At 47.3% G+C, this 20537-nt stretch overlaps 1 protein-coding gene across 1 annotated transcript in view; it reads left to right on the forward strand.

The window, feature by feature from the left end:
- Positions 1-20537, forward strand: part of LOC138294261 (membrane-spanning 4-domains subfamily A member 8-like) — a 128900-nt gene that overhangs the window by 59804 nt on the left and 48559 nt on the right. Inside the window, exon 4 of the mRNA XM_069233376.1 lies at positions 1928-1984. Within this exon, the coding sequence (XP_069089477.1) occupies positions 1928-1984 (57 nt within the window). The remainder of the gene's footprint in view (positions 1-1927; positions 1985-20537) is intronic.

The raw sequence follows: 20537 nt of genomic DNA on the forward strand, positions 1-20537 counted from the left end.
CCGAATGAGTGTCTGTCAGACTGAGCTTTACTCAGCCTGACAGGCACTCTACATGCTTTGTGAAAGGGCAAAGGGGCCCCTCCACCCTTAATGACGGACCGGGCCTGCTGTCCAACAAACTCATAGTGCACTTGCCCAGTTTAGAGGTGGGCGGACCTTAAGTATGTCGACAACGGAACCTACTCCGGCTTCAGCTCCATTACCGAAATACTCCTCAACCTGATGGAGTATGGACCGTCAGAGATTAGCCAACCAACTGCCTGCCCACTTAACAGTGAAGTAAAACCTGGTGGTGAGGAACAGTAAAAAAGGTAATAATGACCCCCATACCATGGAAGAAAACTCTCAGAGTGTGAGGGTAATTATTCTGGGAATTGGTTTTTCAAAAATGAACAACTGTAAAATATTGATGGGCCACCATCCTGTTTCATGGAGCCGCCTGTCAAACTTTTACAACATTGACAGGCCGATTTTAAGAGATGTACTTGAGGCCGACAGACATCTCTAGAAGTGGGGGCCGGGGTGTTCATCAGGGCGACGGCATGATTTACTCCATCACCCAAACTTAACATCAGGCTCTTTTATGTTTGAAACATACCTCACTCATTCAACATGCATCTATGTTGCATAATAGCTATAAGGACCTACTTCCAAACTTCACTACATCAGAAGGCCACTTTGCACCCCTTTCTTGGACTTCACAAATGTGGCTATATCACCCCAACCTATAAGCTCTGTCACTAGCCTGACATCAAGAAAACAATCCCTTCTAATCCTTGTGCCATTCTCAAAACACATTTATGGTTTTTCATCTTCTTCCTCGGACAGAACATTTAGCTTCCCGCCTACTCCCTCCCCAATGAAAAGCGGTGTGCCAGCATGCTTCTAAACTTCACAAGCCTCTCATAGCATGACATATGCAAAGTGTATAACAGAACAAGTTGGAAGAAGCCCTTCCTCCTGTGGCATGGGAAAGTGGGTGCACTGGAACTGCATGGAAGCCATCCTCTCCCACAACCCCTAACCCAAGGATGGGCCATGTCATTTCCCTTCATCCTTGTTCCACCCTCTGCTCACTGATGCAACTCCAGTTAGGTCTGCCTATGTTTGAGTGGCTGTTCTGCCATCCTTAGAGATCCTGACACCCAAATACCTACCCCAGGGCTGCCCTGTCACATCTTGGAAAGTGTTTGTGATTGCAGGATTAGCTTTTTATAAATGGGATCTCTGTGGCTGGGAAACAGGCCAGTTGCAGGGCTATGAGCAACCTAAACCCTGCCCTAACAAAAATGTCCAAAGCTGAGAAACTCACCCAGGACTGCTGGGATGAAATTTGTAGACTTTGCGTTACTTTGAGCACCCGAACACACTCTTGAGATCAAGAAGTGTCAATAAATGTGTTATCTGCAAGTCCCTCCTATAAAGTGAACATGGTGGGATACCAGAATATTGTCAGACTATCCTCTGACATAGTATTGTGTCCTAAATACCATCTACAAACATATTGCCCCAATGGACTTAGCTATGTAAAATACCAATCCAATGAGGCACTATTTTTGTAAATAATATTTAGAGCACAGTATTTATTTTGGGTGCTATTTCTGCCTTCAATATACTGACATATAACTGAGGTTGGCAGCAGAAGCTACAGGCTGGGCCCTGGCACTGAGGCACCGTCCATGGCACACCAGAAGAAATGCAGTGCATGCAACTCATGGATGTGCTGGGACCCTTCTTGTTTTAACGGGAATAAGCAACATGGCTACTGTAAACCTCTTTAGTTCTTGTAGTGTCATGAACATTCTTGGTATGTGTAGTTTGGGAATCATTTCAACATTACACAACAGTAATGCTGTGCAGACAGTGCGCTCTCACACATAAAAAAACGGATGAATAACACACTGTACGTTTCCTCTTCCATCCGCAGTTCATCATCTCCGGAGTGCTGTCCATTTCAGTGCAGAATACAACCAATCACAGACTGGTGAGTGTGAATCCTGCCCTTTCACCCCAATGACACATGGATGATGCATGTCATATCTCGAAACTTCATTCTAGAAGCAGCTACCCTAAACATGTTGCACCCCAACGCATTCTACCACCAAACACTGCATCACTGCCCATTCCAACTCTACCTCTGACTGAGAAACACTGCATCACTTCCCATTCAAACTCTACCTACACCTGAGAAACAGTGCATCACTTCCCATGCAACCTCTACCTCCGTCTGAGAAACACTGCATCACTTCCCATTCCAACTCTACCTACACCTGAGAAACACTGCATCACTTCCCATTCCAACACTTCCTCTAGCTAAAAAACACTGCATCACTGCCCACTCCAACTCTACCTATACCTGAGAAACACTGCACCACTGCCTATTCCAACTCTACCTACACCTCTGAAACACTGCATCACTACCGATTCCAACTCTACCTTTGGCTAAAAAACACTGTAAGACTTCCCATTCCAACTCTACCTCTGACTGAGAAACACTGCACCACTGCCCATTCAAACTCTACCTACACTTGAGAAACACTGCGTCACTTCCCATTCCAACTCTACCTCCGTCTGAGAAACACTGCATCACTTCCCATTCCAACTCTATCTACACCTGAGAAACACTGTGTCACTTCCCATTCCAACTCTACCTACACCTGAGAAACACTGCATCACATTCCATTCCAACTATACCTACACCTGAGAAACACTGCATCACTTCCCATTCCAACTCTACATACACCTAAGAAACACTGCACCACTGGCCATTCCAACTCTACCTCAGACTGAGAAACACTGCATCACATTCCATTCCAACTCTACCACTGGCTGAGAAACACTGCATCACGTCCCGTTCCAACTATATGTCTAGCTCCGAAACACTACATCACTACCCATTCCAACTCTACCTTTGGCTGAGAAACACTGCATCTCTTCCCATTCTAACTCGACCTCTAGCTGAAAAACACTGCATCACCTCCCATTCCAACTCTACCTACACCTGAGAAACACTGCATCACTTCCCATTCTAACTATACCTCTGACTGAGAAACACTGCATCACTTTCCATTCTAACTCTACCTCTGGCTAATAAAAACTGCGTCACTTCCCATTCAAACTCTACCTACACCTGAGAAACACTGCATCACTTCCCATTCCAACTCTACCTACACCTGAGAAACACTGCATCACTTCCCATTCCAACTCTACCTCTGGCTAAGAAACACTGCATCGCTTCCCATTCTAACTCTACCTCTGGCTAAGAAAAACTGCATCACTTCCCATTCAAACTCTACCTACACCTGAGAAACACTGCATCACTTCCCATTCCAACTCTACCTACACCTGAGAAACACTGCATCACTTCCCATTCCAACTCTACCTCTGGCTAAGAAACACTGCATCGCTTCCCATTCCAACTCTACCTCTGACTGAGAAATACTGCATCACTTCCCATTCAAACTCTACCTACACCTGAGAAACAGTGCATCACTTCCCATTCAACCTCTACCTCCGTCTGAGAAACACTGCATCACATCCCATTCCAACTCTACCTACACCTGAGAAACACTCCATCACTTCCCATTCCAACTCTACCTCCGTCTGAGAAACACTGCATCACTTCCCATTCCAACTCTACCTACACCTGAGAAACACTGCATCACTTCCCATTCCAACCCTACCTCTGGTTGAGAAAAATTGCATGACTTCCCATTCCAACTCTACCTACATCTGAGAAACACTGCATCATTTCCCATTCCAACTCTACCTACACCTGAGAAACACTGCATCACTTCCCATTCAACCTCTACCTACACCTGAGAAACACTGCATCACTTCCCATTCCAACTCTACCTACACCTGAGAAACACTGCATCACTTCCCATTCCAACTCTACCTCTAGTTGAGAAACACTGCATCACTTCCCATTCCAACTCTACCTACACCTGAGAAACACTGCATCACTTCCTGTTGGACTTTTTGCCTTACGCAGGGTCATCCCCAGTCTTTTTGCCTCCTTCCTCCTGGTTTTTCTGACCTCTCGCTGTTGGCTCTAGGACTCTGAGCACTTTATCACTGCTGACCAGTGCTAAAGTGCAGGTGCTCTCCCATCTAAAGTTGGTATGATTGGCTTATACCTAATTGGCATATTTAATTTACCTATACGTCCCTTGTACAGTGGTATCTCTATACCCAGGGCCTGTAAATTAAATGCTACTAGTGGGCCTGTAGCACTGCTTGCGCCACCCACTGAAGTAGCCTTTCAAACCTGTCTCAGGCCTGCTAGCGCAGGGCCCGTGTGCGCAGTTTTCTGCCACAGGGACCTGGCATCTAAATTTACTTGCCAGGCCTAAAACTCCCCTTTTACTACATGTAAGTCACCCCTAAGGTACGCCGTAGCTAGCCCTATGGGCAGGGTGCCATGTATGTAGAAAGGCATGACATGTGCCATATTGCATGGCCTGTCCTAGTAGTGACAAACAGCCTAACTGGTGTCTCACTGCTGTGAGTGCTGCCTTCTTATAGGATTGCATTAGAAATGCCCTGCCTTATGTGTAAGGGGTATTGTCTGGTTTATGAGGGGTAGCATAGGCGTGTTTGGTATGGTTGTGATGGTGATAATAAATGCTGCTTACTGGTGTGGGTATAGTTTTTATTACTATCACAGAAATGCCACTTCTAGAAAGTGCGCATTTATCCGTGCTTATGACTCTGGTGTTTTGCAGCTTGACTCCAATCCACGGTTGGGCAGAGTGACAGTTGGGGCTTTGTGCATACTTTTTAGACAGCCTGTACACAGGGAGAGTGGAGGTGTCACAGAGGTGCATCTGCATAGTGAATAGTCTTCCTGGGCTAAGAGAAGGGAGAGGCGGGGCACACCTACATTTGTAAAGGCTGTGCCCTGGCCTCACACAATAGGGTCGTTAACCCCCCACTGATGTTTGGAGCCTGTGCTGAAAGGAGAGAGGGGGCACTCCCAGAACCAGTTGTAACTGGCTGGGACCTCCTCTCCCTACCATTGTAAAACACTGTAAGAACTGACTATAAGTACAGGGGAATTTTCCCCACAATTTGAACACTCTTGGAAATTGAACCTGGACACAAGATGCTGCTGAATGGACTCACCAGGAAACTGCCTTGGATTGCTGCTGCTGTGCTAACCTGTGACCTGCCTGGTCACTAGGAGGAACTGTCATCATCTGCACCCCTTGTGCTGGCCTGTAGCTGACCCACCAGCCATGTGCTCCTTCCGGCTTCATTGTTTCCAGGGGCAGGGTGCCGTGGCCCCTGACCCCTGTAACCTTTCCCTGCACAAGGAGTGCTGCCTTGATATCCCCTTTGCGCTGAGAGAGCGCTCTTCTCTGTCCTCAGGCACTTCAAGGCACCTGTTTCATGCTGGAATCACCGCCGCAACCCGGGCTATAAGTATGGCCTTAGCGCTTTGAAAAGCGCTTCCTGGATGGCCCCCAGTAATCACGGTCCCCGGAAGGGCCCGTCAATGGTCTAGAGGAGGTGCGTACCGCACTTTTCTCCTGAAAAGGATGTCAGAGGCCCCCATTTTGCGCATAGGAGCGCCGGGGGCCCCATTGTTCATCTTCTAGGCACTGGAGGTGCCTTCATCAAGCCAGGTACTGTTAAAGGAACAATATATAGAACATAAGTTCTTACTAGAGACTTCTTCTGATTTATATGTTGCCTACCTGTTTTTGATGGTGTTTCATAGGCATATGCAAATGTTCCTTTTATGGGCATGACTTGCTAATATGTTTCCCTAACTTGCCATAGATTTTCTAATGTTCCTACTATGGGCGTTTTATGATATTCTTATGACAAGTGTTCTAATGTGATAACGTGTTTCCTGACTACTGCTTATGTTGCAGAATACTGAGTAACCTGTGTGTTATGTGTGACTATTGCTAGTTTGCAGAGTAACTAATGTGTAACGTTCTGACAACTGCTAAGGTAGCAGGATAGTACTGTTATGTGATGTTGGTCTAATAGGTGCGTAGTGTACAATACAGTATATTTTCATATAATCTGGTGTTGGGTTTCCTTTGTGGTAGGGATATTGCGTCACATGTGTTGTGTGTGTTGTGCAAACGCTTTACACATTGCCTCCGGTTTAAGCCTGACTGCTCGTGCCAAGCTACCAAGGGGGTGAGGAGGGGTTATCTTGGACGTGTAACTCCCTTGCCCTGACTAGAGTGGGTGGGTTCTGCCTGGCTGAGGTGCATACCCTAGCCAACCAGAAACCCCATTGTAGGAAAGTACCATCTTGCCTGGCATGTTACCCCCATTTTTCACTGTATATATGTTGTTTTAGTTCTATGTGTCACTGGGACCCTGGTAACCCAGGGCCCCAGTGCTCATAAGTATGCCTGAATGTGTTACCTGTGTAGTGACTAACTGTCTCACTGAGGCTCTGCTAAACAGAACCTCAGTGGTTATGCTCTCTCATTTCTTTCCAAATTGTCACTAACAGGCTAGTGACCATTTTTACCAATTTACATTGGCTTACTGGAACACCCTTATAATTCCCTAGTATATGGTACTGAGGTACCCAGGGTATTGGGGTTCCAGGAGATCCCTATGGGCTGCAGCATTTCTTTTGCCACCCATAGGGAGCTCTGACAATTCTTACACAGGCCTGCCACTGCAGCCTGAGTGAAATAACGTCCACGTTATTTCACAGCCATTTTACACTGCACTTAAGTAACTTATAAGTCACCTATATGTCTAACCTTTACCTGGTAAAGGTTAGGTGCAAAGTTACTTAGTGTGAGGGCACCCTGGCACTAGCCAAGGTGCCCCCACATTGTTCAGAGCCAATTCACTGAACTTTGTGAGTGCGGGGACACCATTACACGCGTGCACTACATATAGGTCACTACCTATATGTAGCTTCACCATGGTAACTCCGAATATGGCCATGTAACATGTCTATGATCATGGAATTGCCCCCTCTATGCCATCCTGGCATTGTTGGTACAATTCCATGATCCCAGTGGTCTGTAGCACAGACCCTGGTACTGCCAGACTGCCCTTCCTGGGGTTTCACTGCAGCTGCTGCTGCTGCCAACCCCTCAGACAGGCAGCTGCCCTCCTGGGGTCCAGCCAGGCCTGGCCCAGGATGGCAGAACAAAGAACTTCCTCTGAGAGAGGGTGTGACACCCTCTCCCTTTGGAAAATGGTGTGAAGGCAGGGGAGGAGTAGCCTCCCCCAGCCTCTGGAAATGCTTTGTTGGGCACAGATGTGCCCAATTCTGCATAAGCCAGTCTACACCGGTTCAGGGACCCCTTAGCCCCTGCTCTGGCGCGAAACTGGACAAAGGAAAGGGGAGTGACCACTCCCCTGACCTGCACCTCCCCTGGGAGGTGTCCAGAGCTCCTCCAGTGTGCTCCAGACCTCTGCCATCTTGGAAACAGAGGTGCTGCTGGCACACTGGACTGCTCTGAGTGGCCAGTGCCACCAGGTGACGTCAGAGACTCCTGCTGATAGGCTCCTTCAGGTGTTAGTAGCCTTTCCTCTCTCCTAGGTAGCCAAACCCTCTTTTCTGGCTATTTAGGGTCTCTGTCTCTGGGGAAATTTTAGATAACGAATGCATGAGCTCAGCCGAGTTCCTCTGCATCTCTCTCTTCACCTTCTGATAAGGAAACGACCGCTGACCGCGCTGGAAGCCTGCAAACCTGCAACATAGTAGCAAAGACGACTACTGCAACTCTGTAACGCTGATCCTGCCGCCTTCTCGACTGTTTTCCTGCTTGTGCATGCTGTGGGGGTAGCCTGCCTCCTCTCTGCACCAGAAGCTCCGAAGAAATCTCCCGTGGGTCGACGGAATCTTCCCCCTGCAACCGCAGGCACCAAAAAGCTGCATCACCGGTCCCTTGGGTCTCCTCTCAGCACGACGAGCGAGGTCCCTCGAATTCAGCGACTCTGTCCAAGTGACCCCCACAGTCCAGTGACTCTTCAGCCCAAGTTTGGTGGAGGTAAGTCCTTGCCTCACCTCGCTGGGCTGCATTGCTGGGAACCGCGACTTTGCAGCTACTCCGGCCCCTGTGCACTTCCGGCGGAAATCCTTTGTGCACAGCCAAGCCTGGGTCCACGGCACTCTAACCTGCATTGCACGACTTTCTAAGTTGGTCTCCGGCGACGTGGGACTCCTTTGTGCAACTTCGGCGAGCACCGTTTCACGCATCCTCGTAGAGCCTGTTTCTGGCACTTCTCCGGGTGCTACCTGCTTCAGTGAGAGCTCTTTGTCTTGCTCGACGTCCCCTCTCTCTTCAGGTCCAATTTGCGACCTCCTAGTCCCTCCTGGGCCCCAGCAGCGTCCAAAAACGCCAAACGCACGATTTGCGCCTAGCAAGGCTTGTTGGCGTCCTTCCGGCGGGAAAACACTTCTGCACGACTCTCCAAGGCGAGAGGGATTCGTCCACCAAAGGGAAAGTCTCTAGCCCTTTTCGTTCCTGCAGAAACCTCAGCTTCTTCTGTCCAGTCGAAGCTTCTTTGCACCCGCAGCTGGCATTTCCTGGGCATCTGCCCATCTCCGACTTGCTTGTGACTTTTGGACTTGGTCCCCTTGTTCCACAGGTACCCTAGATTGGAAATCCACAGTTGTTGCATTGCTGGTTTGTGTCTTTCCTGCATTATTCCTCTAACACTACTCTTTTGTCCTTAGGGGAACTTTAGTGCACTTTGCACTCACTTTTCAGGGTCTTGGGGAGGGTTATTTTGCTAACTCTCACTATTTTCTAATAGTCCCAGCGACCCTCTACAAGGTCACATAGGTTTGGGGTCCATTCGTGGTTTGCATTCCACTTCTGGAGTATATGGTTTGTGTTGCCCCTATCCCTATGTTTCCCCATTGCATCCTATTGTAACTATACATTGTTTGCACTGTTTTCTAAGACTATACTGCATATTTTTGCTATTGTGTATATATATCTTGTGTATATTTCCTATCCTCTCACTGAGGGTACACTCTAAGATACTTTGGCATATTGTCATAAAAATAAAGTACCTTTATTTTTAGTATAACTGTGTATTGTGTTTTCTTATGATATTGTGCATATGACACTAAGTGGTACTGTAGTAGCTTCACACGTCTCCTAGTTCAGCCTAAGCTGCTCTGCTAAGCTACCATTATCTATCAGCCTAAGCTGCTAGACACCCTATACACTAATAAGGGATAACTGGGCCTGGTGCAAGGTGCAAGTACCCCTTGGTACTCACTACAAGCCAGTCCAGCCTCCTACATTGGTTGTGCAGTGGTGGGATAAGTGCTTGAGACTACTTACCACTCTTGTCATTGTACTTTTCATAAGAGAAAAATATACAAAACAAGGTCAGTGTATATACACATAGCCAAAAAGTTTTGCATTTCCTCTTTTCACTCTTTTCTAAGTGCTGAAAAGTACTTCTAAAACTTTCAAAAAGTTCTTAAAAGTTTAAAAAGTTTTTTTCTGTCTTTCCAAAAAGTTCTGAAAACTTTTTTCTTTTTTTTTCTATCACTTTAACTCTCTCAAAAAAATGTCTGGCACAGGCAAAAATGTTGAACTGTCCAAACTTGCATATGATCACCTTAGCTGGAAAGGAGCAAGGAGTCTCTGCATAGAGAGAGGTTTGAGTGTAGGGAAGAATCCTTCCTTAGAACTGTTAATTAATATGCTTAGAGTACAGGATAAGGCCATGAGTGCCAAATCTGGTGAAAAAGTAGCTAATGGTTCTCAATCTGATCCAGGGACTCCCCCAGGAAAAGGTTCAGGAAAGAAACTTCTCAGCCTGCCCATTACTAGACAGTCTAGCATAGTTGGTACAGAGGTTGAATCACACCATACTGATGGTGTGCTCTCACATTATACTGGTAGCCAAGCTGTTAGGGTGCCCTCTGTAAGGGACAGGTCTCCTTCTGTTCATTCCCATCATACCTCTGTATCTAGAAATGTCCCTCCCACCCACCCTGATGACAGATTGTTAGAAAGGGAGCTCAATAGATTGAGAGTGGAACAAACCAGACTGAAGCTCAAGAAGCAACAGCTGGATTTGGATAGACAGTCTTTAGAATTAGAGAAGGAAAGACAGAAGTTGGGTTTAGATACCCATGGTGGCAGCAGCAGTATTCCCCATAGTCATCCTGCAAAAGAGCATGATTCCAGGAATCTGCACAAGATAGTTCCCCCTTATAAGGAGGGGGATGACATTAACAAGTGGTTTGCTGCACTTGAGAGGGCCTGTGCTGTACAGGATGTCCCTCAAAAGCAGTGGGCTGCTATCCTATGGCTATCATTTAGTGGAAAAGGTAGGGATAGGCTCCTTACTGTAAAAGAAAATGATGCTAATAATTTCCAAGTTCTTAAGAATGCACTCCTGGATGGTTATGGCTTAACCACTGAACAGTACAGGATAAAGTTCAGAGAGACCAAAAAGGAGTCTTTACAAGACTGGGTTGATTTCATTGACCAGGCAGTGAAGGCCTTGGAGGGGTGGTTACATGGCAGTAAAGTTACTGATTATGACAGCCTGTATAACTTAATCCTGAGAGAGCATATTCTTAATAATTGTGTGTCTGATTTGATGCACCAGTACTTGGTGGACTCTGATCTGACCTCTCCCCAAGAATTGGGAAAGAAGGCAGACAAATGGGTCAGAACAAGAGTGAACAGAAAAGTTCATACAGGGGGTGACAAAGATGGCAACAAAAAGAAGGATGGTAAGTCTTCTGACAAGGGTGGGGACAAATCTAAAAATGAGTCTTCATCAGGCCCACAAAAACACTCTGGTGGGGGTGGTGGGTCCAAATCCTCCTTTAATCAGAACAAGGAAAAGAAACCATGGTGCTATTTATGTAAAATAAAAGGCCATTGGACAACATATCCCAGTTGTCCAAAGAAAGGCACCACAGCTCCTACCACTACAACCCCTACTGCTACACCTAGTGTCCCTACTAATAGCAGTGGTGGTGGGAGCAAACCTACTAATAGCCAATCCAAGGGAGTAGCTGGGCTCACTTTTGGTAATTTAGTTGGGGTTGGTCTGATTAGGGAGACCACAGAGGCTACTTTAGTCTCTGAAGGGGCTATTGATTTAGCCACTTTGGTTGCTTGCCCCCATAACTTGGAGAAGTACAAGCAACTAACCCTAATAAATGGTGTTGAGGTCCAGGCCTACAGGGACACAGGTGCCAGTGTCACAATGGTGATTGAGAAACTGGTGCACCCTGAACAACACATACTTGGACACCAGTACCAAGTAACCGATGCTCACAACAAAACACAAAGCCACCCCATGGCTGTTGTAAATCTCAACTGGGGGGGGGTAACTGGTCCAAAGAAAGTTGTGGTAGCTTCAGATTTACCTGTAGACTGTCTATTAGGGAATGATTTGGAGACATCAGCTTGGTCAGATGTGGAGTTGGAGGCCCATGCAGCAATGCTGGGCATCCCAGGGCATATTTTTGCTTTGACAAGGGCTCAGGCCAAAAAGCAAAAAGGACAGGGAAGCTTGGATCCTGGAACAATGGACCAAGTGCTCCCTAAAGCTAGGGCTAGTAGAAGTAAACCACTTCCTACTATCCCTCCCTCTACAGTGGATTCTACTTCTGAGGAAGAATAATTCCCTCCCTGTGCAGAACCTACACCAGAGGAGCTGGAAGTAGACACTGCTGAGCTTTTGGGTGAAGGGGGGCCTGCCAGGGAGGAGATGAGTGTGGCACAGCAAACCTGTCCCACATTAGAGGGTCTCAGACAGCAAGCTGTCAAACAGGCTAATGGGGATGTCAGTGACTCTCACAGAGTTTACTGGGAGGACAACCTCTTGTACACTGAGCATAGGGATCCTAAACCTGGAGCTGCCAGGAGATTAGTGATTCCTCAGGAGTACAGAAAGTTCCTCCTAACACTGGCACATGACATTCCCTTAGCTGGGCACCTGGGTCAAATGAAAACTTGGGACAGATTGGTACCATTGTTTCATTGGCCTAGGATGTCTGAGGACACAAAGGAATTTTGTAAGTCCTGTGAAACCTGTCAAGCCAGTGGCAAGACAGGTGGCACTCCAAAGGCACCCCTTATCCCACTGCCTGTGGTTGGGGTTCCCTTTGAAAGGGTAGGGGTTGACAGAGTTGGCCCCCTTGACCCTCCTACTGCTTCAGGCAATAGGTTTATCTTAGTGGTAGTGGACCATGCCACAAGATATCCTGAAGCTATTCCTTTAAGGACCACTACAGCTCCTGCAGTGGCAAAGGCCCTCCTGGGAATATTTTCCAGGGTGGGCTTCCCAAAGGAAGTAGTATCAGACAGAGGAAGCAATTTCATGTCTGCATACTTAAAGGCCATGTGGAAGGAGTGTGGTATAACTTACAAGTTCACAACACCCTATCATCCACAAACAAATGGACTGGTGGAGAGATTTAATAAAACTCTCAAAGGCATGATTATGGGACTCCCTGAAAAACTCCGCAGGAGATGGGATATCCTTCTACCATGCCTCCTTTTTGCCTACAGGGAGGTACCCCAGAAAGGAGTGGGCTTCAGCCCCTTTGAACTTCTTTTTGGACACCCTGTTAGGGGTCCACTCACACTTGTAAAGGAGGGTTGGGAACAACCTTTAAAAGCTCCTAAGCAGGATATTGTGGATTATGTACTTGGCCTCAGATCAAGGATGGCTGAGTACATGAAAAAGGCCAGTAAAAACCTTCAGGCCAGCCAAGAGCTCCAGAAGCAATGGCATGATCAGAAGGCTGTTTTGGTTCAGTACCAACCAGGGCAGAAAGTGTGGGTCTTGGAGCCTGTGGCCCCAAGAGCACTCCAAGATAAATGGAGTGGACCCCACACAATTGTTGAAAAGAAGGGTGAAGTCACCTACTTGGTTGACTTAGGCACTGCCAGGAGTCCCCTTAGGGTGCTCCATGTCAACCGCCTGAAACCCTACTATGACAGGGCTGATCTCACCCTGCTCATGGCAACAGATGAGGGACAGGAAGAAGACAGTGATCCTCTACCTGATCTCTTCTCTTCCACAGAACAAGATGCTCTTGTGGAAGGTGTAGTTTTGGCTGATTGTCTTACTGCTGAGCAGAAAGACAATTGCATAAATCTCCTAGGACAATTTTCAGAACTCTTCTCTACTGTGCCAGGCACCACTTCTTGGTGTGAGCACACTATAGATACTGGAGACAGTTTACCTGTCAAAAGTAAGATCTATAGGCAGCCTGACCATGTCAGGGACTGCATAAAGCAAGAAGTTCAGAAAATGTTGGAACTAGGAGTGGTTGAGCACTCTGACAGTCCATGGGCTTCTCCTGTGGTACTGGTACCAAAACCCAATTCTAAAGATGGAAAGAAGGAAATGAGGTTTTGTGTAGACTATAGAGGTCTCAACTTGGTAACCAAAACTGATGCTCACCCTATACCCAGGGCAGATGAGCTTATAGATACACTGGCATCTGCCAAGTATCTAAGCACTTTTGATTTGACTGCAGGGTATTGGCAGATCAAATTGTCAGAAGATGCTAAACCTAAGACTGCATTTTCTACCATTGGAGGACATTACCAGTTTACTGTAATGCCTTTTGGTTTGAAAAATGCACCTGCCACTTTTCAGAGGTTGGTGAACACAGTCCTGCAAGGGCTGGAAGCTTTCAGTGCAGCATATTTGGACGATATAGCTGTCTTTAGCTCCAGCTGGGATGATCACCTGGTCCACCTATGGAAAGTTTTGGAGGCTCTGCAAAAGGGAGGCCTCACTATCAAGGCTTCAAAGTGCCAGATAGGGCAGGGTAAGGTGGTTTATCTGGGACACCTTGTTGGTGGGGAACAGATTGCACCACTTCAGGGGAAAATCCAAACTATTATTGATTGGGTTCCCCCTACCACTCAGACTCAGGTGAGAGCCTTCCTAGGCCTCACTGGGTATTACAGGAGGTTCATTAAGAACTATGGCTCCATTGCAGCCCCTCTTAATGACCTCACATCCAAGAAAATGCCTAAAAAGGTATTATGGACAGCAAGCTGTCAGAAAGCTTTTGAGGAGCTGAAGCAGGCCATGTGCTCTGCACCTGTCCTGAAAAGCCCTTGTTACTCTAAAAAATTCTATGTCCAGACTGATGCATCTGAATTAGGAGTAGGGGCAGTCCTATCACAACTTAATTCTGAGGGCCAGGATCAACCTGTTGCTTTTATTAGTAGGAGGTTGACCCCTAGAGAAAAGCGTTGGTCTGCCATTGAGAGGGAGGCCTTTGCTGTGGTCTGGGCTCTGAAGAAGTTGAGGCCATACCTGTTTGGCACTCACTTCATTGTTCAGACAGACCACAAACCTCTACTTTGGCTAAAACAAATGAAAGGTGAAAATCCTAAATTGTTGAGGTGGTCCATATCCCTACAGGGAATGGACTATACAGTGGAACATAGACCTGGGAGTAGCCACTCCAATGCAGATGGACTCTCCAGATATTTCCACTTAGACAATGAAGACTCATCAGGTAATGGCTAGTCTTATTGTCCTTCGTTTGGGGGGGGGTTGTGTAGGAAAGTACCATCTTGCCTGGCATGTTACCCCCATTTTTCACTGTATATATGTTGTTTTAGTTGTATGTGTCACTGGGACCCTGGTAACCCAGGGCCCCAGTGCTCATAAGTATGCCTGAATGTGTTACCTGTGTAGTGACTAACTGTCTCACTGAGGCTCTGCTAAACAGAACCTCAGTGGTTATGCTCTCTCATTTCTTTCCAAATTGTCACTAACAGGCTAGTGACCATTTTTACCAATTTACATTGGCTTACTGGAACACCCTTATAATTCCCTAGTATATGGTACTGAGGTACCCAGGGTATTGGGGTTCCAGGAGATCCCTATGGGCTGCAGCATTTCTTTTGCCACCCATAGGGAGCTCTGACAATTCTTACACAGGCCTGCCACTGCAGCCTGAGTGAAATAACGTCCACGTTATTTCACAGCCATTTTACACTGCACTTAAGTAACTTATAAGTCACCTATATGTCTAACCTTTACCTGGTAAAGGTTAGGTGCAAAGTTACTTAGTGTGAGGGCACCCTGGCACTAGCCAAGGTGCCCCCACATTGTTCAGAGCCAATTCACTGAACTTTGTGAGTGCGGGGACACCATTACACGCGTGCACTACATATAGGTCACTACCTATATGTAGCTTCACCATGGTAACTCCGAATATGGCCATGTAACATGTCTATGATCATGGAATTGCCCCCTCTATGCCATCCTGGCATTGTTGGTACAATTCCATGATCCCAGTGGTCTGTAGCACAGACCCTGGTACTGCCAGACTGCCCATCCTGGGGTTTCACTGCAGCTGCTGCTGCTGCCAACCCCTCAGACAGGCAGCTGCCCTCCTGGGGTCCAGCCAGGCCTGGCCCAGGATGGCAGAACAAAGAACTTCCTCTGAGAGAGGGTGTGACACCCTCTCCCTTTGGAAAATGGTGTGAAGGCAGGGGAGGAGTAGCCTCCCCCAGCCTCTGGAAATGCTTTGTTGGGCACAGATGTGCCCAATTCTGCATAAGCCAGTCTACACCGGTTCAGGGACCCCTTAGCCCCTGCTCTGGCGCGAAACTGGACAAAGGAAAGGGGAGTGACCACTCCCCTGACCTGCACCTCCCCTGGGAGGTGTCCAGAGCTCCTCCAGTGTGCTCCAGACCTCTGCCATCTTGGAAACAGAGGTGCTGCTGGCACACTGGACTGCTCTGAGTGGCCAGTGCCACCAGGTGACGTCAGAGACTCCTGCTGATAGGCTCCTTCAGGTGTTAGTAGCCTTTCCTCTCTCCTAAGTCGCCAAACCCTCTTTTCTGGCTATTTAGGGTCTCTGTCTCTGGGGAAATTTTAGATAACGAATGCATGAGCTCAGCCGAGTTCCTCTGCATCTCTCTCTTCACCTTCTGATAAGGAAACAACCGCTGACCGCGCTGGAAGCCTGCAAACCTGCAACATAGTAGCAAAGACGACTACTGCAACTCTGTAACGCTGATCCTGCCGCCTTCTCGACTGTTTTCCTGCTTGTGCATGCTGTGGGGGTAGCCTGCCTCCTCTCTGCACCAGAAGCTCCGAAGAAATCTCCCGTGGGTCGACGGAATCTTCCCCCTGCAACCGCAGGCACCAAAAAGCTGCATCACCGGTCCCTTGGGTCTCCTCTCAGCACGACGAGCGAGGTCCCTCGAATTCAGCGACTCTGTCCAAGTGACCCCCACAGTCCAGTGACTCTTCAGCCCAAGTTTGGTGGAGGTAAGTCCTTGCCTCACCTCGCTGGGCTGCATTGCTGGGAACCGCGACTTTGCAGCTACTCCGGCCCCTGTGCACTTCCGGCGGAAATCCTTTGTGCACAGCCAAGCCTGGGTCCACAGCACTCTAACCTGCATTGCACGACTTTCTAAGTTGGTCTCCGGCGACGTGGGACTCCTTTGTGCAACTTCGGCGAGCACCGTTTCACGCATTCTCGTAGTGCCTGTTTCTGGCACTTCTCCGGGTGCTACCTGCTTCAGTGAGGGCTCTTTGTCTTGCTCGACGTCCCCTCTCTCTTCAGGTCCAATTTGCGACCTCCTGGTCCCTCCTGGGCCCCAGCAGCGTCCAAAAACGCCAAACGCACGATTTGCGCCTAGCAAGGCTTGTTGGCGTCCTTCCGGCGGGAAAACACTTCTGCACGACTCTCCAAGGCGAGAGGGATTCGTCCACCAAAGGGAAAGTCTCTAGCCCTTTTCGTTCCTGCAGAAACCTCAGCTTCTTCTGTCCAGTCGAAGCTTCTTTGCACCCGCAGCTGGCATTTCCTGGGCATCTGCCCATCTCCGACTTGCTTGTGACTTTTGGACTTGGTCCCCTTGTTCCACAGGTACCCTAGATTGGAAATCCACAGTTGTTGCATTGCTGGTTTGTGTCTTTCCTGCATTATTCCTCTAACACTACTCTTTTGTCCTTAGGGGAACTTTAGTGCACTTTGCACTCACTTTTCAGGGTCTTGGGGAGGGTTATTTTGCTAACTCTCACTATTTTCTAATAGTCCCAGCGACCCTCTACAAGGTCACATAGGTTTGGGGTCCATTCGTGGTTTGCATTCCACTTCTGGAGTATATGGTTTGTGTTGCCCCTATCCCTATGTTTCCCCATTGCATCCTATTGTAACTATACATTGTTTGCACTGTTTTCTAAGACTATACTGCATATTTTTGCTATTGTGTATATATATCTTGTGTATATTTCCTATCCTCTCACTGAGGGTACACTCTAAGATACTTTGGCATATTGTCATAAAAATAAAGTACCTTTATTTTTAGTATAACTGTGTATTGTGTTTTCTTATGATATTGTGCATATGACACTAAGTGGTACTGTAGTAGCTTCACACGTCTCCTAGTTCAGCCTAAGCTGCTCTGCTAAGCTACCATTATCTATCAGCCTAAGCTGCTAGACACCCTATACACTAATAAGGGATAACTGGGCCTGGTGCAAGGTGCAAGTACCCCTTGGTACTCACTACAAGCCAGTCCAGCCTCCTACATTGGTTGTGCAGTGGTGGGATAAGTGCTTGAGACTACTTACCACTCTTGTCATTGTACTTTTCATAAGAGAAAAATATACAAAACAAGGTCAGTGTATATACACATAGCCAAAAAGTTTTGCATTTCCTCTTTTCACTCTTTTCTAAGTGCTGAAAAGTACTTCTAAAACTTTCAAAAAGTTCTTAAAAGTTTAAAAAGTTTTTTTCTGTCTTTCCAAAAAGTTCTGAAAACTTTTTTCTTTTTTTTTCTATCACTTTAACTCTCTCAAAAAAATGTCTGGCACAGGCAAAAATTTTGAACTGTCCAAACTTGCATATGATCACCTTAGCTGGAAAGGAGCAAGGAGTCTCTGCATAGAGAGAGGTTTGAGTGTAGGGAAGAATCCTTCCTTAGAACTGTTAATTAATATGCTTAGAGTACAGGATAAGGCCATGAGTGCCAAATCTGGTGAAAAAGTAGCTAATGGTTCTCAATCTGATCCAGGGACTCCCCCAGGAAAAGGTTCAGGAAAGAAACTTCTCAGCCTGCCCATTACTAGACAGTCTAGCATAGTTGGTACAGAGGTTGAATCACACCATACTGATGGTGTGCTCTCACATTATACTGGTAGCCAAGCTGTTAGGGTGCCCTCTGTAAGGGACAGGTCTCCTTCTGTTCATTCCCATCATACCTCTGTATCTAGAAATGTCCCTCCCACCCACCCTGATGACAGATTGTTAGAAAGGGAGCTCAATAGATTGAGAGTGGAACAAACCAGACTGAAGCTCAAGAAGCAACAGCTGGATTTGGATAGACAGTCTTTAGAATTAGAGAAGGAAAGACAGAAGTTGGGTTTAGATACCCATGGTGGCAGCAGCAGTATTCCCCATAGTCATCCTGCAAAAGAGCATGATTCCAGGAATCTGCACAAGATAGTTCCCCCTTATAAGGAGGGGGATGACATTAACAAGTGGTTTGCTGCACTTGAGAGGGCCTGTGCTGTACAGGATGTCCCTCAAAAGCAGTGGGCTGCTATCCTATGGCTATCATTTAGTGGAAAAGGTAGGGATAGGCTCCTTACTGTAAAAGAAAATGATGCTAATAATTTCCAAGTTCTTAAGAATGCACTCCTGGATGGTTATGGCTTAACCACTGAACAGTACAGGATAAAGTTCAGAGAGACCAAAAAGGAGTCTTTACAAGACTGGGTTGATTTCATTGACCAGGCAGTGAAGGCCTTGGAGGGGTGGTTACATGGCAGTAAAGTTACTGATTATGACAGCCTGTATAACTTAATCCTGAGAGAGCATATTCTTAATAATTGTGTGTCTGATTTGATGCACCAGTACTTGGTGGACTCTGATCTGACCTCTCCCCAAGAATTGGGAAAGAAGGCAGACAAATGGGTCAGAACAAGAGTGAACAGAAAAGTTCATACAGGGGGTGACAAAGATGGCAACAAAAAGAAGGATGGTAAGTCTTCTGACAAGGGTGGGGACAAATCTAAAAATGAGTCTTCATCAGGCCCACAAAAACACTCTGGTGGGGGTGGTGGGTCCAAATCCTCCTTTAATCAGAACAAGGAAAAGAAACCATGGTGCTATTTATGTAAAATAAAAGGCCATTGGACAACATATCCCAGTTGTCCAAAGAAAGGCACCACAGCTCCTACCACTACAACCCCTACTGCTACACCTAGTGTCCCTACTAATAGCAGTGGTGGTGGGAGCAAACCTACTAATAGCCAATCCAAGGGAGTAGCTGGGCTCACTTTTGGTAATTTAGTTGGGGTTGGTCTGATTAGGGAGACCACAGAGGCTACTTTAGTCTCTGAAGGGGCTATTGATTTAGCCACTTTGGTTGCTTGCCCCCATAACTTGGAGAAGTACAAGCAACTAACCCTAATAAATGGTGTTGAGGTCCAGGCCTACAGGGACACAGGTGCCAGTGTCACAATGGTGATTGAGAAACTGGTGCACCCTGAACAACACATACTTGGACACCAGTACCAAGTAACCGATGCTCACAACAAAACACAAAGCCACCCCATGGCTGTTGTAAATCTCAACTGGGGGGGGGGTAACTGGTCCAAAGAAAGTTGTGGTAGCTTCAGATTTACCTGTAGACTGTCTATTAGGGAATGATTTGGAGACATCAGCTTGGTCAGATGTGGAGTTGGAGGCCCATGCAGCAATGCTGGGCATCCCAGGGCATATTTTTGCTTTGACAAGGGCTCAGGCCAAAAAGCAAAAAGGACAGGGAAGCTTGGATCCTGGAACAATGGACCAAGTGCTCCCTAAAGCTAGGGCTAGTAGAAGTAAACCACTTCCTACTATCCCTCCCTCTACAGTGGATTCTACTTCTGAGGAAGAATAATTCCCTCCCTGTGCAGAACCTACACCAGAGGAGCTGGAAGTAGACACTGCTGAGCTTTTGGGTGAAGGGGGGCCTGCCAGGGAGGAGATGAGTGTGGCACAGCAAACCTGTCCCACATTAGAGGGTCTCAGACAGCAAGCTGTCAAACAGGCTAATGGGGATGTCAGTGACTCTCACAGAGTTTACTGGGAGGACAACCTCTTGTACACTGAGCATAGGGATCCTAAACCTGGAGCTGCCAGGAGATTAGTGATTCCTCAGGAGTACAGAAAGTTCCTCCTAACACTGGCACATGACATTCCCTTAGCTGGGCACCTGGGTCAAATGAAAACTTGGGACAGATTGGTACCATTGTTTCATTGGCCTAGGATGTCTGAGGACACAAAGGAATTTTGTAAGTCCTGTGAAACCTGTCAAGCCAGTGGCAAGACAGGTGGCACTCCAAAGGCACCCCTTATCCCACTGCCTGTGGTTGGGGTTCCCTTTGAAAGGGTAGGGGTTGACATAGTTGGCCCCCTTGACCCTCCTACTGCTTCAGGCAATAGGTTTATCTTAGTGGTAGTGGACCATGCCACAAGATATCCTGAAGCTATTCCTTTAAGGACCACTACAGCTCCTGCAGTGGCAAAGGCCCTCCTGGGAATATTTTCCAGGGTGGGCTTCCCAAAG

This window comes from Pleurodeles waltl, chromosome 4_2, assembly GCF_031143425.1.
Source record: "Pleurodeles waltl isolate 20211129_DDA chromosome 4_2, aPleWal1.hap1.20221129, whole genome shotgun sequence".
In the NCBI taxonomy this organism is placed as follows: domain Eukaryota; kingdom Metazoa; phylum Chordata; class Amphibia; order Caudata; family Salamandridae; genus Pleurodeles; species Pleurodeles waltl.